The following is a 24,220-nucleotide window of genomic DNA, read 5'->3' as shown; positions in this document are numbered from 1 at the left end:
AAGGGTTTGTACTGGCAGCTGGCTCTGTCAGACCAGAGACCTGGTCTGTGTTCCTACAGGCAGATCCCAAACGAAGAGCTCACACTTGATTTGGGTGGCCTCTTGGTGTTTTGATATTATGTCTCTGCTTCTACCACTTCTGATTGCCAATAAAGTTAGCATTTCACACAGAGGCAGTGTGGGAACAGAGCCAAGAGAATGGGACACTGTAATTTAAATAAACTTAGAGCCAGGAAGAGAGCGTGGGGGATAATCAGACAAAATTCCTTTAGCAGGGGAATCTCATGCATGCCAGTATAAGCACTGTGGAAACAATGCTAGCGGGCATAATTTCTTTTTTTTTTTTTTTTTAAGATTATTTATTTATTTGACAGAGAGAGAGAGAGAGACAGCAAGAGAGGGAACGCAGGCAGGGGGAGTGGGAGAGGGAGAAGCAGGCTTCCCGCGGAGCAGGGAGCCCGATGTGGGGCTTGATCCCAGGACCCAGGGATCATGACCTGAGCGGAAGGCAGATGCCCAACGACTGAGCCACCCAGGCTCACTAGCAGGCATATTTCTTAAAAAGTGTCCAAAAGAACAAAAGTAAAGTCATTCCAAAAGCACTTTAGTTTAAACTTTTAAAAATTGGGGGCACCTGGGTGGCTCAGTCTGCTGCTCCCCCTGCTTCTGCCCTCTCTCTCTCAAATAAATAAAATCTTTAAAAAAAAACCCTGAAATTTGATAAGAAGCACTAAGTAAATTGGATTTGCTATAATGACTGGTGATTACAATTCTGCTGTTATTTCTTGTTTCCTTTTTTTTAAATCTGTCTTTAAAAAATATTTTGTTTATTTGAGAGAGAGAGAGAGAGAGAGAGAGAACGAGCAGGGGAGGAGAGGGAGAAGCAGGCTGCCCGCTGAGTGGGGAGCCCAATGCGGGGCTCCATCCCAGGACCCTGGAATCATGACCTGAGGTGAAGACAGACGCTTAACTGACTGAGCCATCCAGGCACCTCTATTTCTTGTTTCTTAATGATAGGAATTAGAGTCTGAGAGAGTTAAACTTTTGGAGGATGTGACTTTCAACAAACGGAAGATGAAGGAACTTGAAGACAACCTTCTCTACAAGTTAAGCGCCACAAAAGGTACTGTGCTATTAACAAGTAACCGAACAGTGGGTCCCGAGTAAGGATTTCTTGGGCCCTCTTTTCAGCACCTCATGATTATAGATGTTAGGAAACAGTTGAGTTATCAGTGCAAACACAAGCAAGGCAATTTCCATCTAGATGTTTAAAGAGGGACTGCAGAGAATCTGATTTTTGAATTAGCAAACAGAGTCTGAGCATTTGAGAAGAACACAGTTTTCTAGATATAATTGCTCTCTCCTAAGAAAAATAAGGGCTCCCAATAGAGCTAGGTAACTCATAATAGGCTAATTTGCTTGCCCAAAGGAAACTAATGTGCTCAATCTAATTTTTTTTTAAGATCGACTCTTTCATTTGGCATTGAAATGAACTTACCACAATGGGTGATGATGTGTGTAATCTGTGTCAGAGGCACTTGAGCACCCAAGGCCCAAACTCACTCTCCACTTGCCTTGACCTCCTACTTAGAAATCAGGGGTGGGTTCTCCTTAGGGCACTCAGATCCTCATGCCACACCCTGATTTGGGGATGTAGTCTTTCTAAATAAATAAGAAACATCCTATCCAAAGACACTAACATCAACAAACACTGTATTTTTCTGCAGTAGGCAAATTACAGTAGCCTAAATCCTAACATTTATTATAGTCCTATAATGAATGCTTCCCAACAGCAATTTACTCCTTGGATAAACAAAAACCTTAACCTCCCAGAAGTACATGATATGTTATTCTCACACCATTCCCCTGCACTGCCTTGATCGTGACCTCAGGGAAAAGTCCTTTTATCTGCCTTGATTCCACTGCCTGGGTTTGTGAAGTTGTCTGTCCTCTGGTCCAGTGACTTCTCCCAGCCATTTGGATATACCTGGGCATCTTAATATTAGCAAAGATCCCTGAGGGCTCTTCCCCTGATCCAGCTTAGAGTATGCTGGATCAAGGTCTCGTTCCTGAGAGGTGAATTGCAGTTTGCAGTGGTAAACCACTGGGGGTGGAGGGAGCCAGATTTTGTCTTCAGACATTTGAAGACCAGTCATGTGGGCTGCCTTGGGAATCCCCTTTGGCAGATTTACAGGCAGCGTCAGGGATAACCTGTCTGCAGGAATGTTTGGAAGGCTTCAGGCATCAGATGACAGTTGGGCCAGAAGCCTCAGTGTGTTAATACCTGACCTTCATCCTGCAGGCTTTGAAGAAATAAACATGAAAATGAACAGGTCAATTTCAGAAGGGCTGCCTCTCTCTTTGTGGCTTCCCCTTCTGGTCTTCTATGGTTTTCCTGTTTGGCTTTTAGGTTCCTTGGTAGACGACGAATCTCTCATTGGTGTTCTCCGAATCACCAAGCAGACAGCAGCTGAAGTAAGTGAAAAGCTGCATGTGGCTGCAGAGACGGAGATCAAAATTAACACAGCTCAGGAGGAGTTCCGGCCTGCGGCCACCCGCGGAAGCATCCTCTACTTTCTCATCACAGAGATGAGCATGGTCAACATCATGTACCAGACCTCGCTCGCCCAGTTCTTAAAGTTATTTGACCAGTCCATGGCCAGGTGCGGAGTCCCTCCCCTGCCCTGTGCAGAGTCACTTAAAATTTTTGTTTGTATTCCTACTGTCTTAGCAATGGCTGTTGACTTCCTTAATTTTTAAAATGTATTGCAGATCTGAGAAGTCTCCGCTACCTCAAAAGAGAATTACAAATATTATTGAGTATCTGACATACGAAGTTTTTACATACTCTGTCAGAGGCCTGTATGAAAACCACAAATTTCTCTTTGTACTCCTCATGACCTTGAAGATTGATCTTCAGAGAGGAACAGTGAAGCACAGAGAGTTTCAGGCTCTCATTAAAGGTGAAGGGCTTGGGATATGGATGTGGTATGTAAAGGAGATTGCTTCTGATATGCTCTTCGACATGCTGGAGACCCATTTTTATGATACAATGGGGGAAATCATGTTCTTGTGAAAGGGAATTTCTTTGGATCTTGTGTTTTTTTCTGATTCCCATTCATTTTGCTCTGGTTACTCAAGATGATTTATTTCAGGCCTGTGTTCACTCCATGTTTTCCTTAATTATATCATTACCTGAAGTTTGGTCATTGTTGCCTGTGGTTAGGAAACCCGAATGCCGAAGGGAAGAAAAGTGAGGTGGGTGATGAGCTTTCTATCACAAGAGAGCAATTCCTTGAGCAAGGGAGTATCATGACTTTTAAGACAGAAAAAGGCACACTTGTATTTCATATTGGAAGTTATTCCTATTCAATGCTCATCTCCATGTTAAAAGTATCATTAAGGAGATAAAAGAGTGGCATTTTCATTCAATTCAGTTAAACAAGTATTTATTGAGCATATACTCTGCAAACCCACCATACTAATGTTGGTATAGAAGGATCAACCAGACATTGCTTTCAAAGAAAACAGTCTCACAATGGAAATAGAGATGATTTTAAAAATTATTGTAAAACAAGGAAGCATACTCTAAATGTTAGGAGAGAGCTAAAAACAAAGTCTTAATGTCTAAAAGGAAGGAGAGACTTGTGGTTGGTGAGTCCAGTAAGAGCTCTTTGGAAAATATATTGTTGTGGGTTAAGCCATGAATTTTTCAGATGATTTGATCCATGGGGAAAATGTTTTAATGTAACTCTTATGTTTTTTGCTCCTTTTGTAAAGTTTAATAAATCATATTCTGGCTGCCCTCACCCCCAAAAGAAGAAAGTGGCATTTTAAAAGGACCCTGAAGGATGGGTAGAAGTGAAGGAGACATTCCAGGCTGAAACAGAACAGCATCAGAAAAGGAATGAATGAAGGGCGCATGTCAGTTGTGAGTCTTGATACCTCGAGGAAAGATTTTCTTGGTCTGGTGAGGGACAAGGAGTTGTGTGAGGTGGTGATGTGGTCCCTCAGGAACCTCTTATCATCTTTTAGGAAGATGACTCTGGCAGACATGCATAGGATTATAGCAGAGAGGTTCAAGGGAGTTTATTATAATCTTCCCAGCCACAGGGAAAAGGTCAACCTTGGGAATATAAAGAAGAGGTCATGGAAGTAAAATGGCATCTTGGTCAGAAATGAGTTGAAGATTTCTGGTCTAGTTGGTTGAAAGCAGAACGAGTTTGAGAATCGTCAGGGTGGGGGGGGGTAGAGAATGTGCTCTGGGGACCTAGTTTCAGTCAGAATAGGCCAGGTTTCGTGGCCATAAAAACAATCCCAAACTTTCAATGGCTTGACACAATAGGGGTATATTCTCATTTATTCTCTCTCCAACATGCCTGGTTAAGGTCATGGTCACCCAGGAATTGCTTCTAAAATTACTACGGCAGAGGAATGGGATAAGACAAACCATGTGCCGGCTCTTAAAAGTTACCCCGCAAGTGATGCATGTCACTTAAATGCTCATCTTTCATTAGGCAAAGCAAGACACACAGCCACACCAATAACCTCAGAGAGAGCAGGGACATGTGCTTCTCCCATGTGCATGGAAGAGGGGGAAATTGAATGTTTCTGAACAGCTCTGGTGACTATACACATGTGTTGCATTTGAGATACCCAGCAGACAGTTAGAAAGGGTAGGCCAGACAGTTTAGAAGAAGTCAGACAGCTGCAGAGATAGGGCATAGAAATAACCACCAAAGCCATGGGAAGGAAAGAGATCATGTAGGAAGAAAATGTAGAGTATTCCTAAATTCATACAACAGGGGGATAGAACACAATACACTTTTCTCCACGACATCCTCTTTATTATTATTTATAATAAACAGGCAGTAAACTGTAACTTATTACTCTAGCATCTTCTTTGTCTACTTTAGTGAATTTCTTCCTCGGCTTCAGGTTAGATGACTGCTGTAGAAACTTTGCAAAGAATTTTGCAGAACGGCTAAAATTTCTTGATTTTTCATGTCTTACAGTTCAAAGGAAACTGGAGCATGTCATAGAGTTCATAGTTTTTCTCAGGCCCAATTCACCTGGAGAAGTTGATGTCTTAAAGTGTAGCGTAAGGGAGCATGGTACAGTAAACTGTGGGCTGGACTAAGGAGCGGGGCCAGGGGCCAGGCTCTGCCACTGACCAGCTGTGTGAGCTCAGAGACCATCACCTGCTCCCTCCATGTACGAGGGGCTGTGGGGCCCAGAGGGGAAGTGATAAGGACCACCGGGGAGAGGCGGGCAGGCTGTGCAGAGGGTCTGAGCGTACAGGTTTCGGCCTCTGTGACATTTAAATAAAGTGAGCCCAAATTTACCAAACCAGAAAGCTCCTTTGACTCCTTACAGTCACCTTAAAGCCCTCACTTAGACTTGGGGCCACATCCTCAGTGTCTGGGGCACTGGGCCATGGGGAGGAGGGACACTGAAACCTGTGGGAATCTAGGCAGAAGCAGGAGCAAAATGGGCCTCAGATGTAGGAAGGCCTTCTAACTGTGGCATACAGGTGGGATGGGAGGTGTACTTTGGATTTTTCCTGATCCGTGAGCCGGCTTTGCTTCCTGAGTCCCATCTGCCAACATGGCCCCTGAGAAGGAGACAGCTATGATTTAGAAAGAAGGAGGAAACCTGGCACTTTGGGCCACAAGGGGTCGTGGGAAGGACAAGAGAATCGGAGGTAGATGGAGGTCAGGTACGAAGATCCTCGTCTCTTCCCAGTCTCCTGAGGCTGAACCTTGGGTGGCTACAGAAAGATGCTCGAGAAACATCCAGATGGGAGGTGCCCCTGCATTCTGCCTGGTGCCAGATCCCACATGCAGCCCCCAGGCGGCATTGATGGAGGGGAGCAGTTAAAAGGCTAAGACTGACATCTGGCAAGCAGAAGTGTGGGCGTGGACATGTTGAGAGGGCTGGTGCGCAGCAAGAGGCCTGGGTTCAAACCAAGAAGCTGCAGGCCCCGGGGAACTTTATTCCTGGACACAAAGGACCAGTCTCTGTGGACAGCAGCCCGACGCCCCTGTAGGTCAGACAGGATTCGTCACAGCGCCAAGGATGAAGTACAGGGATCCCAGCCTGTGGCAGAGATGGGAGGGCAGCATGCTGGTCTGAGGCATCCTCCCCGTTAGGACGCGATGCCACCCCACACGCCTGTCCCCTCCCCACCCAGCCAAACCAGAGCCCTTACCTGAAGGAAACTGGATTCTTTGAGAGAAGGGATGTAAATCAGAGGAGACTGAGAAACACAGTGAGGAGGGAATTTGTAAGGAGGATGGGAGTGGTCACAGAAAAAGCACAAATTCTGTGCACCTGGGTCGTGGTGAGGGGCACATCTGTGACCCCACTTCATAAAGCTGGAGCGTCAGGGAAAGTCGGATTGCACAGGAGAGCCAGTGAGAAGAGTTTGGATTTAATTCAGTTGGCGATAGGAAGCCATCGAATGTTTTACGAGCAGGGAAGTAGCATGAACAGAGCAGTGCTTTAAAAAGATTAATTTGGGATTGTATGATAAGTTGTCTACAGAAGTACAATCAGCTCAGCAGTGAAAGAGGTTTTTTTTTCTTTTTTTGAAAAACAAAAACCAAAACAAAATTGGTTTATTTTATGGTTTGTATTAGTTTTGAACTGGCTTACTTTTTAACCAGATTATTTTTTATAAAAAATGACTTATGATTTTGTTTTCAGTGTTTTTTTACAAAGTTAACAAATATAGCCCTTAGATCTTTGTTTTTTTTTTATCATTTTTAACTCAGTACTTAAGAGGGAAAGAAGAAAGACTTATTTATCATAGCAGAAATATTTGATCTCCTAGGAATGACTGTCCCTTTGTGTCAATTCCTACTTGTTTTCTGCAGTATTTGGAAGGTGCCTTTGACTTTCTTCTTCAACTGAGAATGTCAGAACACTTTGAAAAATGAAATAGATACCAGGGACAATCCTGTGTTATAGAGTAATTGATAGAACTATTTTCCCTGCCTGGTTATTTTAGAAAGATATCATCTTTCTTTTGTCATCAACCATGGACAAAAAGACACATTAGGGGGTCTGTTCTTGCCTCCCAGATTGGATTGGACCTGAGACTTCCAAAACAGAATTCATGTCAAAATAAGAGCTAATGATTACGTAGCTCTCACTATGGGCCAAGACTGTTCTGAGCTTCCTACATACATGAATTTGTTGAATCTTCACAACAACTAATCTGGCAGAATCTGTTATTACACCCATTTGACAGAAGAGGAAATGGAGAAAAATTAAGTTCTTTGTGTTTAGGCAGCTAGCAAGTGGCAAAGCAAGAATATCTTGGGGAGGAGGGTGGGCCGTGATTGTTCTGGGATCGTGGAGGGGCACCAGGATGTTTCAAAACACTCGTTGTGGCTTTAATGTCTTCTCCTGATGTCTTTGAGGCTTATGGTCACATGAAAACATTTCTTTTGGAAAGAACCCAGAAGAAAATGCATTTGTCTCTAAGTTAGAGAAGCAGAGTCCCTTGAGTCTACAGATGATGCTCTCCAGCGGTGGCTTCTCCTTCAGTAAACTCGGTACTGGCAGAAATGGTGCAAGAAGATGGCTTTCTCTTCCCCCCCAGGTAGCAAAGGGTGGGGCGTCAAGAGGAAGGTTTACCTGTTCTAAAGGTGTGGTGGCGCTCAGAGCCACTGACCCAGAGGTGGCACTAGGGGATTTACAAGAACACTTCAACTCATTTACCTTCTCAGGAAGGTGCTAGAGGGAGAGCAGCCCCTGCTGCAGTCCCCTCCGGCCCCTCTTTTGCCCAAGGGTTGATATGTGAAGTGGTGGCATTTGATGAGTTCTTCAGGAGGCTTATAGGATTTAGAAGTTCAGAATCACTGTTTTGCACACATCTGAATTAAACAACAGCTGATAAAATGTTATTGAAGACACGCAATAGAGGAATTTTGAAGCTGTACATATCATTATGTGTCTCGGGGGAGGATTGTCCCATTGGGTATGCTCATTTGATTTGTGATTTGCCTCAAAATGTGATCCAACGCTGTAATTCACGCTCTCCTCTACACTGTGTAAGAGCAGAGGCCCTTGTGTGGTTTTCTCTGCTTTATCCCCAGTGCCTGGAATATGCTGATAATGCAGAGGGTGCTCAATAAATATTTGTTGAATCAATAAGTGAATAAGTGATCTGAACACGAGTTACTCCCTTAAAAACCCACGGAGTATTATATCCCTCCCACCCTCCCGTCCTACCCATCTTTTTGACCTGGTAAAAAAAGAGTGTTGAGTGTCAAATTTCTGGAGGAGTGAGGTCTAAGGAGTGATTTTTAAAATCACACATGAAAAGATCAGGCTATTCACTGATATCAAAATTGTAAGTTTCATGAAATTGATTGTTTAAAAAAAATGGTAAAAACGCAAACAACTGCAACCACCTGAGAAAAATTCTGTGCAGGGAGAAATGACAAGGAGCTGCTATCTGTATTTTCTAAGATGGTATAAATCAGAAAATAAAACACTAGGACTTGAAGGAAATGGACCTTAAAAAGATAGCCACATTTTCTGTCATGAATATTTTCCAATTTTCCCATTTTCTCTGTAATATGGTTACCTCGCTTCTGTTATTTGGAAAATAAATGTCTAAAAATGAGGCACAGGCTGACCTGATTCCCACCAATGCCTTTCCCCAGGGGGAGCAGCTCTGGATCTGAAAGCCTGCCCTCCCAAGCCGTTTCGCTGGATCCTGGATATGACCTGGCTGAATCTTGTAGAGCTGAGTAAACTTCCACAGTTTGCAGAAATTATGAACCAGGTAACGAGGGCTGGAGAAAAAAGTCCAGATCTGTAAACCCAAACATACCCAGGGCCATTTTAATTGGGGCCTCCTGGTGACAATCCCTTCACCCAAAAGGCTCAATGCAATAGTGTAGCTTTAGGGCACTAAGCTCTCTGTGGGCAATTTTTGATGAAGAATATCAGAAGGAGCCTTGTCAGAGGTGCAGGTGACTGCCTTTTCCTTCTGTGTGGTGCACATGGGTCATTTATAAGCCTGCTTAACTCAAGCTGTCAGAATCAGAACCGGTGGGTGGACCCTTTTATTGTAGACTATTTTATTGTGGACTATGTTTTAACATTTTTACTGCTGCTTCTGATTAAATAAATTGTGCAGATTTGAATTTGAGGCAAATTAAGAGGCTGGGGTCCTTTCAAAAAAGCAATCATTTTCCTGGTGAAAATCTAAAAGGGTGAAGGATAATGGTGAAACAGGTCCTGATTCACCCGTTGGTTTTCTTATTTGAAAAAGTAAATGTGTTATTGGGGATTAGTTGTTGATTCAGTTCTCACTGGACAACAATTGTGCAACTCAGCATAAAGATAATTGTTCATTTCTGAGGTTTGGTGTTGGTGATAGCCACCTGTCACTGATGCAGGCCTGCGGTTTCCCAGCGTCAGATGCCGAAAATCAGCTTTTTGGGGGTTGCTGGTGATGGACAACTGGGGCAATGGGTCGACTACAAGTTGGCAGAGACCTCACCTTGTCATCACACGATTCCCTCCCCTTCACACATACCTACACCCTGCCCAGTATATACTAGGTGTGCCCGTTCAGCAGCATTTCTGAAACATTTTGGAGATTTTTTTAAGAAGATTTTATTTATTTATTTGAGAGAGAGAGTGAGAGAGAGAGCACAAGATGGGGTAGGGTCAGAGGGAGAAGCAGACTCCCCCTGAGCAGGGAGCCAGATGTGGGATTTGATTCTGGGACTCCAGGATCATGACCTGAGCGGAAAGCAGTCGCTTAAGCAACTGAGCCACCTAGGCACCCCCGTTACAGAGATGCTTTACGTATTCAGCCATGGCTGGGTCAGAGTCCCTAGCTCCTCTCTGTGGTGGACGGTAAGCTTTGTTCTGTATGAGTCCTCCAAGCCCAGACAAATACTTTGGGAAGAAATAAGGTGGTCTGCGTCCGGCAGGAGACTGGTAAGGGAGGCCTCAGAGCGCCACTGGGAAAATCACCCAACACTTGCGCCCTCTGCTGATGGGTTGTATTGATACTGGGATAGGCATTATCGTTTGCCTCTGTTAATCAGAATTTAATTACCTGCGGGGTAGAATCTGGTAGCTGCTACTGCTTAACAACGGGATAAGTACTTTGCAACAATTATAACCATGCCAGGGAGAAGTATTATTGGCCCCGCTTTATAGATGAGAAAATGGAGATTCAAAGAGGTTAAGTACTTGCCCCAGGCTGCATAGCCACTAAATGGTGACCCTGTAATCCGACTTTCGGCTCTATCCCTGACATTAGGAGTTATTTCTCTCCAACTCACCATGGGATGGACCGGAAGTGAGGGGGAGTGGTCATTCTCAGGAAAGTTGCAGAAGTTCCTGGGACCGGCCATCAGGTGGCCCTTGGTTTGGCATCTCTGTGGGAGAAAAGGGCAGAAGGAGAAGGGGATCCGTCCCCAGCTGAAAGGGTGGGTGTCAGGAACTGAAACAAAAGTAGCCTCCAACAGCAGCTGGCCTGCTTTGACATCTCAGGCTGAACTGTTCAGCCCCTGGAAGTGGTGTTGCTAACAGGGCCAGGAAAAGGAGTGGGAAGTGCAGGTGAGCAGCAAGGGGCTGTAGGAGATCCCATTACCCCTGGCGGATGCGACTTGCTCTGGAGGCTCTATTGAGTAGAGTCAAAATGAGCAGATGTGTGGCCAGGAAGCTGGGAACCAACACCCTCTTACTTCCTGGGCATCCTCTCTAGCCTCGGGGCCAGAGGAGGCCCCGCAGGGGACCCTGTGGGTAGTGCGCAGGTGCCGGAGCAGTGGGGGGAGGGGCTCCAAGTGTGGCAGGTGGATTCTTTGGGAGTGGTCGAGGTCAACGTGAGGGAACCACTGCAGGAGAAAAGACAGTCGTGAAACGTTTCAGAAATCCTCCTCCTTCTCTTGGTGCCCCAGGGGGACAAAACTGTAACTGAGATCCAGAGCAATGGTTTCGCTCTCCATTTGCCCCCAGCCTGGATCCTCTATGATGAATTGTTTGCATGGCGTGGACTTTGGGGGCAGTTATTTAACCTCCCAGGGCCTCTGTGAACAACGAGGATAATGCAGGTAAAAGTACAATCTTCGGGTCTGGCCCATAGGACCTGCTCCATTTGCATTTGCTCTTCATCTTTCATGCTGACCACGGCTTTGAAAACATGCTTACAAAACACTGTCTGAATAATCCAGCCTGCTTGTTGCTGAGGGGCAGCATCGGACTCAACGAATCTTTCGTTTTTGTAATTAGTTTTGTCATGACTGGGGCTTCAGGGAGTGCCTTTTAATGTGTCTGAAAACTGGCGTTACTTTCCATGCTTCTGAGAGAACAGGTATTCGAGACTAGCTCTTGGAGAGACTTTTTATTCTTTTTTTTTTTGATGTTATATTAGTGACCATAGAGTACATCATTAGTTTTTGATGTAGTGTTCCATGATTCATTGTTTGCATATAACATCCAGTGCTCCATGCAGTATGTGCCCTCCTTAATACCCATCACCAGGCTAACCCATCCCCTGAACCCCCTCCGCTCTAAAACCCTCAGTTTGTTTCCCGGAGTCCATAGTCTCTCATGGTTCGTCTTTCCCTCTGATTCCCCCCCTTCATTGTTCCCTTCCTTCTCCTACTGTCCTCCATGCTGTTCCTTATGTTCCACAAATAAGTGGAACCATATGATAATTGTCTTTCTCTGCTTGACTTATTTCGCTTAGCTTAATCCCCTCCATTTCCATCCATGTTGATGCAAATGGTAGGTATTCATCCTTTCTGATGGCTGAGTAATATTCCATTGCACTACTGGGTATTTACCCCAAAGACACAGAGGTAGTGAAAAGAAGGGCCATCTGCACCCCAATGTTCATAGCAGCAATGTCCGCAATAGCCAAACTGTGGAAGGAGCTGAGATGCCCTTCAACAGATGAATGGATAAAGATGTGGTTCATATATACAATAGAGACTTCTTTTATTCTTAGGTTTAAGGTCTCAAGGCAGGGAATCACTAAGAAAATAAAAGTTTAGATTTTTTTCATCTATCACTATTTTAAGTAGAGGTCAACATTTAGAGGTTTGGTTATCAGAATGGTCTATATCAGTGATTTTCAACCAAGAGAGCATTTGACAATGTCTGGAGACATTTTTCATTGTCATGAGTTGGTGACAGGGGTGCTATTGGCATCTAGTAAGTAGAGGCCAGAGATGGTGCTAACAATCCTACAGTGCACAGGACTGCTCCCCCAAAATCACCTGGCCCAAAATGCCAATCATATTGGCAGGTTGTAAACCCCTGGTCTGTGTTTTTTTCCTGCCTGATCATTTGGTGTAAATGATACACAGTCTTAATTTCAGTGAATAATATAGAAAAGCAATGGAAAAGTTGAAAGGGAATAGTAATGTCCATGTTCTTTAAGTCACTGATTCTGAAAAAAAAAAAAAAGTCAACTGTGTGGTTATGTTTGAAAAACTGTTTGCCTATAAAGAATGACTCCCTAAGGTTACTCAGAATTCTCTCCAGTATATTCCAATTGCATATAGTCCTATGGCTTGCTAATTGGCTTATTTATTTTAGATATCTCGTAATGAGAAGGGATGGAAAAGCTGGTTTGATAAAGATGCTCCAGAGGAAGAAATTATCCCTGATGGATATAATGATTCACTGGATACCTGCCACAAACTTTTACTTATCAGGTGAGAATAGGTATTATCAGACCTAGAAACATCACTCATCATATTGTCAAATTACAGATCTTACCTCTGTGAGTTTACTTCAATGTGTCCCAGTGGTTATTATAAATGTGTGTGCTTCCAAATTGCCATTTGGGATGGCAATTCCTTAGTTCCTTGACAAGCAAATAAAATGGGGATGGTGGCAGGGAATGTATTAATGATAATGCTTTGAGCAAAAAACATGAAAAATATGCCTTTGATATTCCCTTTTTTCATTATTTACCATTGAGTGAATCATTTATTGTTGAATTTACTTCTTAAAAAAAATTAGACCTCACAGAGTTGCCAGGCAATTAGTCTATAAGCTAAAATTCAATTTTACCTGAGAAAAAAGCCAAGAATTGCCTATTGAAATGTATAAATGCTGTTTTGGCTATTAAAAGTAGAAATAAACTTGGAAATTGATGTTAAGGAAGAAAATTCTTCCTTTTCTTTTCTTTTCCTTCTCACTTTTCATGTTTTCTAAGTATCCAGGAGCTCAAAGAAGGCTTCTATATTGGAAGGTAGGGGTGTGTGTGTGTGTGTGTGTGTGTGTGTGTGTGTGTGTGTGTGTGTGTGTGTGTATGATTGATGGGCAAGGCAGGAGGGTGGAGTGGGGGAGTAGATGGGACCACAAAAAGAACAACAAAAAGATGTAGGATGATTTTGGAGTAGTTTCTGTCTTCCTAATATTATATACCTGACCTTGTATTTCTTAGAACAAGTTGTTTCCTGGATGTTGTCCACTCTTTGAGGGTCATCAGAGTGGTCAGCAGTGGTGACCTCATGATGTACAGAGTATGAAAGGGCTACTTGTCATTTTTTTTTAAGATTTTTTATTTCAGAGAGAGAGGGAGCATGAGCAGGAGGGGCAGAGGGAGAGAGAATCTCAAGCAGACTCCATGCCAAGCACGGAGCCTAACGTGGGGTTCTACCTCACGACCTGAGATCATGACCTGAGCCGAAACCAAGAGTCGGAAGCTTAACTGACTGAGCCACCCCAGGGCTACTTGTTTTCATTGGAATAGATGTGTCTATCTTTTATCTATTATTTAAAAATTGAACCCATGTCAAACAAATAATATAATCTACTAGCAAATAAGAATCCATAGAGCTTGTCTATGATCTAAAATACCAAATATCAAATGATATTTATTTGATCTGTTGCTGTGTATAGAACCTACTGTACAGTGTGGGCTACACAGATGGTATTGAATACACGCTTGTTGATCAACCTCCTTTTGACAACTTGGACACTTTAATTCTCCCCTTGGAGACTGCAGAGCTTCCGAGTGGGCAGCACTTTGGCCCCCGTCGTGTTCAGGAGCTGGTAGAGGACACCTCCCCTTGTGTCTTGCTGAGTCCCCACACCTAAAGTGGGGCCTGATGTGTCGTCGGCACATGATAAATATTTGTCAAAGAATGAATGTGCTCCTGTGGATTGGTCTGAATGAGGAATTGCTTACCTGAAGGTGATAGCTTCAGTGACTAGAGATAATCAGTGATGTGATTTTTTAAAAATATTTATTTACGTTTAGAGAGAGAGAACATGTGTATGGGAGCAAGGTGGGGGAGGGGCAGAGGGAGAGGGAGAGAGAGACTCTCAATGCAGGGCTTGACCTCACAATCTTGAGATCATTACCTGAGCCGAAATTAAGAGTCAGACGCTTAACCAACTGAGCTACCCAGGCGCCCCATCATTGATGTGATTTAAAAAAATAACTAATTAAAGCTTCAGAGTAATTGGTCTTTCTGAAAATGAGACGATTGGATCAGCTGGCTTCTAAGTTTCCTTCCAGATTGGCAACAGACTCTGTTGTTACCGGCTCTCCCCTATTTCTTGCCAGTGCCTCATACCAAAACCACATGATTAAATTGATATTCATCCAGGGATGGAAAACCTTCCCATCCTTTCACGGACCTGCAAAAGGGAGGATTACCTTTTTGTCCTTTGCTAATTAAATATGTTCTTTACATGCTTAGAATTAAATAGAATAAAAAATGAACACACTGAATTTTTCCCTCTAACTTGTATTCATTTCTAGGTCTTGGTGCCCAGACCGTACTGTTTTTCAAGCAAGGAAGTATATTGCAGATTCTTTGGAGGAGAAGTACACAGAACCAGTTATCTTAAACCTGGAGAAAACTTGGGAAGAAAGTGATACACGGACACCTTTGATATGTTTCCTGTCCATGGGATCTGATCCCACAATTCAAATTGATGCATTGGCCAAGAAACTGAAGCTGGGTATGATCAGAAATCTATGCAATTTAGCAAAGCTTCCATATTTTTGTCTCAAACCTTGCCTTTCATAATTTCATAACTGAATCTTAGAAGTGTATCTACAAAACTGAGTTAGAAAAAATATTAAACCCTTTCCTCCCTTTTTAAATCTCCTAGAGTGTGGGTATGATACAGATACCTTTGTGCAGAGAAGAACACGCTTGTTATTTTTGTTATTTTTTTTTTTTTAAGTTGTAAGCAGAGGAACATAGCACACGGATAGCAGACTAACAAGAATGAACATACAGGGGTATTGCCATGTCCATATAAAATTGCAGAAAAGTCTATTTGGTCACAAATTAAAAAACTGTAACCACTATGACACACAGCAATTAGGGACTTATTCATTCTTTTTTTTTATGCAACTTTTTTTTAAAATTTAAATTCAATTAGCTAACATAGAGTACCTCATTAGTTTTTGATGTAGTGTTCAATGATTCATTAGTTGCATATAACACCCAGTGCTCATTACATCACGTGCCCTTTTTAATGTCCATCACCCAGGTACCCTATCCCCCACCCACCTCCCCTTTGGCAACCCTCAATTTGACCCAGAGTCAAGAGTCTCTCATAGTTTGTCTCCCTCTCTGATTTCTTCCCCTTCAGTTTTCCCTCCCTTCCCCTGTGGTCCTCTGTGCTATTTCTTATATTCCACATATGAGTGAAACCATATGATAATTGTCTTTCTCTGATTGACTTATGTCACTTAGCATAATCCATCCATGTCGATGTAAATGGTAGGTATTCATCCTTTCTGATGGCTGAGTAACATTCCACTGAGGGATTTATTCATTCAATAACCCTTTAGTACAGGCAGCAAGCTAGATTCAAGAAGTACAGAGATGACTACAACATAGCTGGGAAAGACAGACATGTAAGCACGTAATTGTGACAATGCTGTAGGAGTTATCCAGACACACCAGACTACAAGATTCAGACCTACTCAGACTGCAAGGGGAACAGAGGAAAGCATCACAGTGATGATATTTTGAGTAGGATCTAAAAAATAGATAAAATTTCACCAGGTGGGATGGTAGGCGGTAGAAGGAAAGTAGCTCCAGGGGGAGGAGGCAGGGCAAGGAGTTAGAAACACACAAGTAGTGAGAGCAGTTACTGAGGCAAGGATCTGTATGAGGCAGAGCACATCTTGGTAAGAGTGAGTCACCCTTTTATAGGATGGCTGTTTGTAGGAGGGCTGTTTATCTGCTCTTCATACTCTGGACATCAGAATGTGTTTGGAATTGCCATTTGGTATCTTTCAGATTCAGATCTCTATATCTATACCTTATTGGTTTAACTCATTCATGTCTTTATGAAAATTATTAAAGTGATTGATTATGAATAACTAAACCTACACTATGAAATAAAACTTACATTGAGTTCATTATTATGTTAACATGACATGATATAAAATCAGTTCATTCCTCTCCGAGTATTCACCATGTGTCCTGCACAAAGAAATTACTGTAAACCATTAGCTGAGGGTAGCATTGTCTGTGTTCATTCCCTCTTTCTTCATCTTGACTTTGCTCTATTGTCACCACACCCTTCTACGTTTGTATGGATCCGTGTTTGAATGAATCCGTCACTTTCTTCAGTCTGAACACTGATAGAGCTCCCAGGTTCTAATAGCAACTGTTCCTGATTAAGTCTCATTAACCACCTTTAATGTAGGCTGTGTTGCTCTGGTATTTATGGCAACATGCCAGTCATCTTCATTGGTCTAAGAGTGATGCCTCTCTTGCAGCCCTGTAGTTTGCAAATCTCCCTCAGATGTATTCCTCTATGGAGTTTTGTCCCATTGCTTTCTCTAGCTGCCCCACTTCTCTCTGCTTATGGGTTTCTTTTTCCTGTCTTACTATGAACCAATCTCCATGTGACAGAACTCTTGGTCTCTGGTGGCTCATGAGCTTCACTGCTTACATGTTCAGTAAGTTCAGCACTCTCAGGGAAAGTCCTTTTACTCTCTTGGTCTGAAGCCCAAATATCAAGGGAAGAAATTAATTGGTTTTGCTTTGGTCATGTGCTCCTTCCTGGACCAATCAATGAACTGCTGTTGCAGAGATGGGTTCATAGCAGGAACCCAATGTATGGAGCTAGAGTGGGGTCATTTCTTAGGAGGAGATATTTTTCCTAGAAGATGTGTGTATTTCCAACTAGAATTACAATGTCAGATGTTACCTGAAAATAGTGCTATTGTCTAGGACAAGAGTTTAAGAATAGAATTAAGAAATTCAAGGTCTCCATGGGGAGAAATTATAACCATGACATTAAATGAATCCATAAGGCTGGAGTTGTGCTATTACCTTTAGTGTTATTACATGTTATCATACTACTTTGCTTGGCAATTTGGTGATTTTCATTTCTTGTCATGACTTTAGTTTTTCCAACAATTGTTCAAGTTTCTATTGGTTATTTTATTAGGATGCTAAAACAGAGTAGATCTGATCCTGAAGGACCCAACGATTTTTATAAAGAACTCTTTGCTGAATAATTTTTAAGAATGCTAGAGATTCTCATGCTCTTCACTGCTTTGGATTAAAAAAAAATCCCTAAAATAGCTGTGAAAATGGAACTATTATATAGACAGAATAACATATTAATCTAGTCTCTACCACAAATATTTTATTTGGGTAATTGGATAATAGATAATCACAGAATGCTCAAGGTAAATAGGCTGGAAATCTTGAAATCCAACTACCTTATTTTATAGCTGGGGAAACTAAGGTCTGAAGATCAGGTCAGACAGCTAGTTGGGGACAGGTCTTAGGGGGGACAGATAAGGTCAGGCCTTATCTCAGGGCTTCCAAATCCCACTACAGTGGTGTGCTCTTTCATTCCCTCTCACTACCTTCCTTGGATGAATTAACCAGTTAACAGACAGCAACTTGAGGGATGGGCCCGAGTCAAATATATTTTTGTAAGAAAATCAAAACTTATCACTATGGATATTGTCAGGTGCCTGTCAGACTCTGCAGTGAGAGATTTGGAACAGATAAATTCTGCTCAGAAGCACTGGGTGCCTGGTGAAGAGGGAGAAGAGACAGAAGGCTTTAGCATGAGAACCCTACCAGAACCTGGATAAGGGAGAAAAGGGGTCCCAGAGGAAGGAGGGGTTTGAAAATAGAATCCAAACACAAATGAAAGGGAACAAGCAAAATACAAACCCACAAATATACAGAGGAAGGAATGAGAAAGTGGGTATAAAAACATATACAGATGAAAAAATTTAAGTAAGAGAGTAGTATATAGTTATGGTAATAACCTTTAAAATACCATTAAAATTCACAAGTTTGTAAAAAAATACAAATTTACAAAATGTTCTCAGAAAAGATAGAAAAACCTGAATACACCAATAATCAAGATGAGAAAAATTAGAAGTTTTTAAACTATGACCTCAGCAAAGGCCCTGGGCTTGGATGATATTTTTAGTAAATCCTTTAGAAATTTCATGTTTTATTCCATTTCAGGACAAGGAGAAAGAGGATATATTTTCCTCTTTATTTTAAGACAATAGCATTATCTTGATATAAACAGACAAGATAGTAACTTCATAAAAGAAACAAAACTACAGATTGATCCTACTTATCAATATAAATGGATCTTGACTAAAATGCAAACAAGAAGAAATCATTATAAAATTAAAAAAATAACATGCATAAAAAGTAATAATTTGCCTTGACCAAGTAGAAATGCATAGATGAATATAAGAAGGATATAGAGTTAAGAAATCTCATCACAACAAGAAGTAGAAGGCTTTTCCTTAGACAATCATATTATTACCTTGATAAATGCTAAAAAGGCATTTTATAAAAATTCAGCATTTGTATTTGACTTATAAGAAGTTGAAACAGAAGAATATTTTAATATGGTAGTGAATATGAACTTCAGACATCAACATTTTACTTACTGGTAACCAACTAGACACATTAAAGTCAGAAATAAGATAAAGATGTCTGCTATCACCACTATTATTTGGCATTGTTGTGGAAGATGTAGCTAATATATTGTAAGAACCATAAATAAAAGATATAAGTAGTGGAAAGGAGGGACAAAAATCATCATTACTCTCAGGCAATGCAATTGTGTAACTAAAAGCAAATGAATCAACTGAAAAACTATTAGATTTAACGGGACAGTTTGGTAAGGTGGCTGGTCACAAAATAAATATATAAAAAAGTTAATGGAGCATTCTTGTAAAATAAAATGTTAAGATCCCATTCACTATAGCAATAAAAATAAAACTGAGAAATAATTTTTTAAAATATCTATTAGAAGAAAACTATAAAACTTTCTTAGAGGCATAAAAGTAGGTTAGAAATAATGAAGAGTTAAACCACATTCCCAGTGTAAAGATTCAATATTGTAAAGATGTCAATAGTCTCTAAATTAATATATAAATTGAATGCAAGTCTAATTGAAATTCCAACTATATTTTCTGTTCTGATTGGATAGTAGAGGGATCTTAGATCATCTAGAACAAGAAATGGACAAGAATAACCAAGAAAGTTTTGAAAAGGAAAAAGAATAATGGGGAGCAAGCACCACCAGATTTGTAAACCTTTATCAAATGGCAATAATTTAGTCAGTGTGGAACTGGCTCAGAGTAGATAAACAGATCAATCAAGCAAAATGAAAGGCCTCAAATTAGGCTCTACTATCTATAATAGCTGAGTCTATGATAAGATTCACATTTCAAATCAATGGAGGAAAAATGGATTAGTCAATAAACATTGTTAGGATAGCTGGTTAACTTTAGGAAAAAGTAAGAATTTTATCTCACTTTAAACTCCAAAGTAAAGTCTAGATTAATTAAGCTATAAAAGAAAAAAAAGAATATATTGATACTATTGGGGTAGCTAAGATTTTCTTAATCATAATACCAGACTCCAAAACCAAGGCAGGTAGTTTGACTGGATGAAGTTTTGAAACTTCTATATGTCAAAGCAGTATTAATAAAGCATAAAAGAGGATAGATATGTGGGCTGGGAATGACAGCATTCCATTTCAGCTGGAGACACTGGCAGTCCTTTTTAATATATATATATATCACAAATCTAAAATATTTGTGTGCTTTGTCTTAACTATTCTATATGTATGAATTTCTTCTAAGAACATATCAAGAGATACATATCAAGATTTATATACAAAAATATTTCATCTAGCACTATTTATAATACTGAGAAATTGAAAATGTCTTAAATATACAAAAGGATTGAATGAACAAGGATGCATCAACATGATGGAATGTTGTGCCACCATTAAAAACTTTTCCAATAATATTTAATGACAGTAAAATGCTCACAATATACTGTTAAGAAGGAGAGATTTAAAATAACATAAATGAGTATGTATATATATAATATGTAGATAGGTAGATAGAAAATTTTTAATTCAGGTGGGTCTACAATCCCTTACTCAAAACCCTTGGGACCAGATATGTTTCAGAAATCAGAATATTCCAGCTTTTGGAAAGGTAATATTTCATATGTTATATAATATAGTGCAGGTAAGAGTATTAATATTCATAGAGATAGGGATAAATAAAATCTATAAATAGCTTCATACCCGTCAGGTCAATTTTTGTCATTACAATGATTTTGTGCAAAATTTTCAGTTTTCATAACATTTTGAATTTTAAAATGAGGGTGATTGTGGATTATGCATATTAAAAAGATAAGAATGAAAATCTAGGGAGGATTATTCATGAATTTCATTTCCTTCCTTATACTCTCTTGTATTTTCCAGTGCTTTCACTATGAGCATATATTACTTATTTAGAGGGATGCCTGGGTGGCTCAGTTAGTTAAGTATCTGCCTTTGGCTCAGGTCATGATTCCAGGGTCCTGGGATCAAGTGCCACATCAGGCTCCTTGCTCAGTGGGGAGCCTGCCACTCCCCCTGCTTGTGCACTCTCTCTCTCTGACAAATAAATCAATAAATAAAATCTTTTTTAAAAAATTACTTATTTAGAAATAATAATAAAACATAGAGGAAAAGTGAAAGAGACACAAGCCTGATTTTGGAAAGAAATGGAAAGGCAGTTGAATTCTTATTAGAGTTCTCAAATACAAACAAACAAAAAAACCTAAACCACCAAAGTGTAATTATACTTTTTTACCTGCAGCAACACTTCCTACAATACCCTCTGCAACCATTCTTCTTTTGAGAGTTCCTCTTGTGATGTTATGGCATCTTTCCACCACATCTCTAGAAATTTAGACTTGTACTGCCTTTTAAATCTTTATTTATTTATTTATTTATTTATTTATTTATTTATTTATTTTATTTACTTGAGAGAGAGAGAGAGCACAAGTAGGCAGAGTGGCATGCAGAGGGAGAGGGAGAAGCAAGCTCCCCGCTGAGCAGAGAGCCTGATGCAGGGCTCGATCCCAGGGCCCTGGGATCATGACCTGAGCCAAGGCAGCTGCTTAACTGACTGAGCCACCCAGATGCCCCTAGAATTGTACTGTCTTTTATCTCACTGACCCCTGCCCTTTGAGACCTTTCTCCTCCTAAGTGCAAAGCTTGCTCACTTTTCCAATGTCAATCAATCTAGTTGTTCCAGACCATTCAGAAAATTTATGAAATATTTATTGACATGTTAAAAATGAAGAAAGATTGCAAGTCAATAACCTTAAAATACTAGGAAAAGAAGAGCAAATTAAATCCAAAGCAAATAAAAGGAAACAATAAATATTTCAGTGGGAAAAAAAATGAAATGGAGAATAGACAACAACAAAGGATCAACAAATCAAAACTATCTTCTTTGAAAAGATCAACAAATACCTAACAGCCATTAGTTTAAAAAAAATTAGAATGTTGGTAATATATTGAGCCCCACTCCATAGGGCCCCACCCCCACTCCACAAGACTGTGGAATATGCAAAGAGGTTAATTTAAATTATCCTTTTATAAAGATCAGAAAATATAATTTTATGATCAGTAACTTGCCCAAAGTCATAAAGATGTAAGTGAACATTTGATGACAAGGGAAATAAAGAGTAGCACGGGGAAATTCACTCCCAGAACTTGTTAGACTGGGAAGTGAGTCCCAAGGGTTATGGGAGAAAAAGAACCTTAAATTTAAGAAAAGGGAAAGTCTCCATAATGGATAATGTATGCCATTACTTCACAATAAAAAACAAACAAAAACAAAAAATGAAAGAAAAGAGAAAAAAGGAAGGAAGGAAGGAAGGAAGGAAGGAAGGAAGAAAGGAAAGAAAGAAAGAAGAAAGAAAGAAAGAAAGAAAGAAAGAAAGAAAGAAAGAAAGAAAGAAAGAAAGAAAGAAAGAAAGAAAGAAAGAAAGAAAGAAAGAAGAAAGAAAGAAAGAAAGGGAGAAAGAAAGAAAAAGAAAGAAAGAAAGAAAAGAAAGAAAGAAAGAAAGAAAGAGAAAAGAAAAGAAAGAAAAAGAGAGAGGAAGGAAGAAAAAGAAAGGAAAAAGAAAGGAAAGGAAAAAAGGAAGAAAAAAGAAAACAAAATTGACAAATCTTCCGTTTGACCAAGAGTAAAGGAAAGAAGACTAAGATTACTAAAATCAGGAATGACAGGGGGAATATCACTATTGACCTAACAAAAATTTTAAAAGGATCATGAGAGAATGCTATCAATGATTATGCCAATAAATTAGGTAACCTGAATGAAGTGGGCAAATTATTAGCAAGAGACAACTACTGGAAGTTACTCAAGAAGTAATAGAAAACCTGTATAGAACTATAAGAAGTAAAGATATTGAGGAGGAGGAAAGATGGAAGAAGAGTAGGAGACCCTCATTTCATCTGGTCCCCTAAATTCATCTAGCTATCTATCAAATCATTCTGAACATCTGTGAATTGAACCTGAAATCTAAGAAAAGAATTGCTGCAATTCATAAATAGAAAAGTGACCACTTTCCGCAAGGTAGGAGGTGCGGAGAAATGGATCCAAGGCAATATATTGGAAGATAAACTGTGGGGTAAGGGAGCCTCCATAAATCAGCATTGGAAAGTAATACAGCAGCTGAGCGCAAAATCAGAACTTCTAGAAGTCTGCTCCTGTGAAGGACATCCCTGCCTGAAAGGTGCTCAGGTGGCAAAGGGGGGCAGAATGCTAGGTGGAACAGTGTGGTCTCAGGATCCCTGGGGAACAGAAAAAAAGTGGGTGCCTGAGTGTGGCAGAGTTTCCAAGCATTGGAGCAGGGAAGCCAGCTACAACCAGCAAGACTTGGAGTGGCCTCTCAGCTCCATTTGCCATAAACCATGAACCATGGCAGGATTTGGGGACTACTCCCCAGTGGGGGCTCAGCAAGTGGCAGAACAACTGTGAGACCCTGCTCCTTTCCCCGGGAGGAATGGTGCAGGTGGGCGCACGATCTGGTGATCACTCCAAGCGTGGGGCCCAGCACGCAGTGGAGCCATGGTGAGACCCCCCTCCCCCCAGGGAGGATTGGTGCAGGTGTGCACCACAGGAGTCTGCAGAGTTTGGTGCACACAGAAGTGATTGACTGTTTTTCCCTGAGGGTGCACTCAAGAGTGGGGGCCACAACTGTTCAGCTCTGGGGCTGGAGATTGGGGTGCTGCCATTTTTTTTCATCCTCTAAAGTGGTGTGAAAAGCCTTCAGAGAACAAAAGCCACATAGAGCAACCCAAAGCAGTTTACACTGAGCCCGGCCCCCTGACAAGGGGTGGTGTGACTCTGCCCAGGCAAAGACACCTGAGAATCAGTGCAACAGGCCCCTCCTCCTGAAGACCAACAGGAACATCAGGCTAATACCAAGTTTATGGATCACACAGAACTGAAAAACTCCTGAGCTAGGGGAAAATAGCATACAGAATTTGAGGTTTTGTCTCATGATTCTTTAGTCTTTCAGTTTAAAAATTTCTTTCTCTCGTTTTTTTCCTTTTCAACTAGCATCTTACTGTATCAACTCTTCTTTTAAGTCTTTTTTTTAATTTTCATTTTTACATTTATATTTTGTAGATATGTTCTTCATTTTTGGCTTCCTTTCACTGTATTCAATTTTATTTATATTATATATATGTTTTTATTTATATATATGTTTTTATTTCTTATATATATATATGTTTTTATTTCTTATATATATATATGTTTTTATTTCTTTACTATTTTGGGATCTAGTGTCTGTTAGATTATATTCTCTGCCCCCGCTTCCCTTTTTTCTTTTTATTTGGTTTCTGATCTCTTCAGATTTGTCTAGTGTATACTTCACTGGGGTCG

General features: G+C 40.7%; 1 protein-coding gene across 6 annotated transcripts in view; it reads left to right on the top strand.

Annotated features, from left to right (window-relative positions):
* Nucleotides 1-24,220, top strand: part of DNAH8 (dynein axonemal heavy chain 8) — a 417,769-nt gene that overhangs the window by 307,027 nt on the left and 86,522 nt on the right. For all 6 annotated transcript variants that reach the window (XM_027603620.2, XM_027603615.2, XM_027603616.2 and 3 more), the window contains 6 exons: nt 1,018-1,123; nt 2,411-2,663; nt 2,773-2,963; nt 8,679-8,800; nt 12,583-12,701; nt 14,765-14,967. In XM_027603620.2, coding sequence (XP_027459421.2) covers nt 1,018-1,123; nt 2,411-2,663; nt 2,773-2,963; nt 8,679-8,800; nt 12,583-12,701; nt 14,765-14,967 — 994 coding nt within the window. The remainder of the gene's footprint in view (nt 1-1,017; nt 1,124-2,410; nt 2,664-2,772; nt 2,964-8,678; nt 8,801-12,582; nt 12,702-14,764; nt 14,968-24,220) is intronic.

This window comes from Zalophus californianus, chromosome 7 (assembly GCF_009762305.2).
Source record: "Zalophus californianus isolate mZalCal1 chromosome 7, mZalCal1.pri.v2, whole genome shotgun sequence".
Classification (NCBI taxonomy): domain Eukaryota; kingdom Metazoa; phylum Chordata; class Mammalia; order Carnivora; family Otariidae; genus Zalophus; species Zalophus californianus.
The sequence above is the reverse complement of the archived record's forward strand: the minus strand, read 5'-3'. Positions and strand labels throughout refer to the sequence as shown.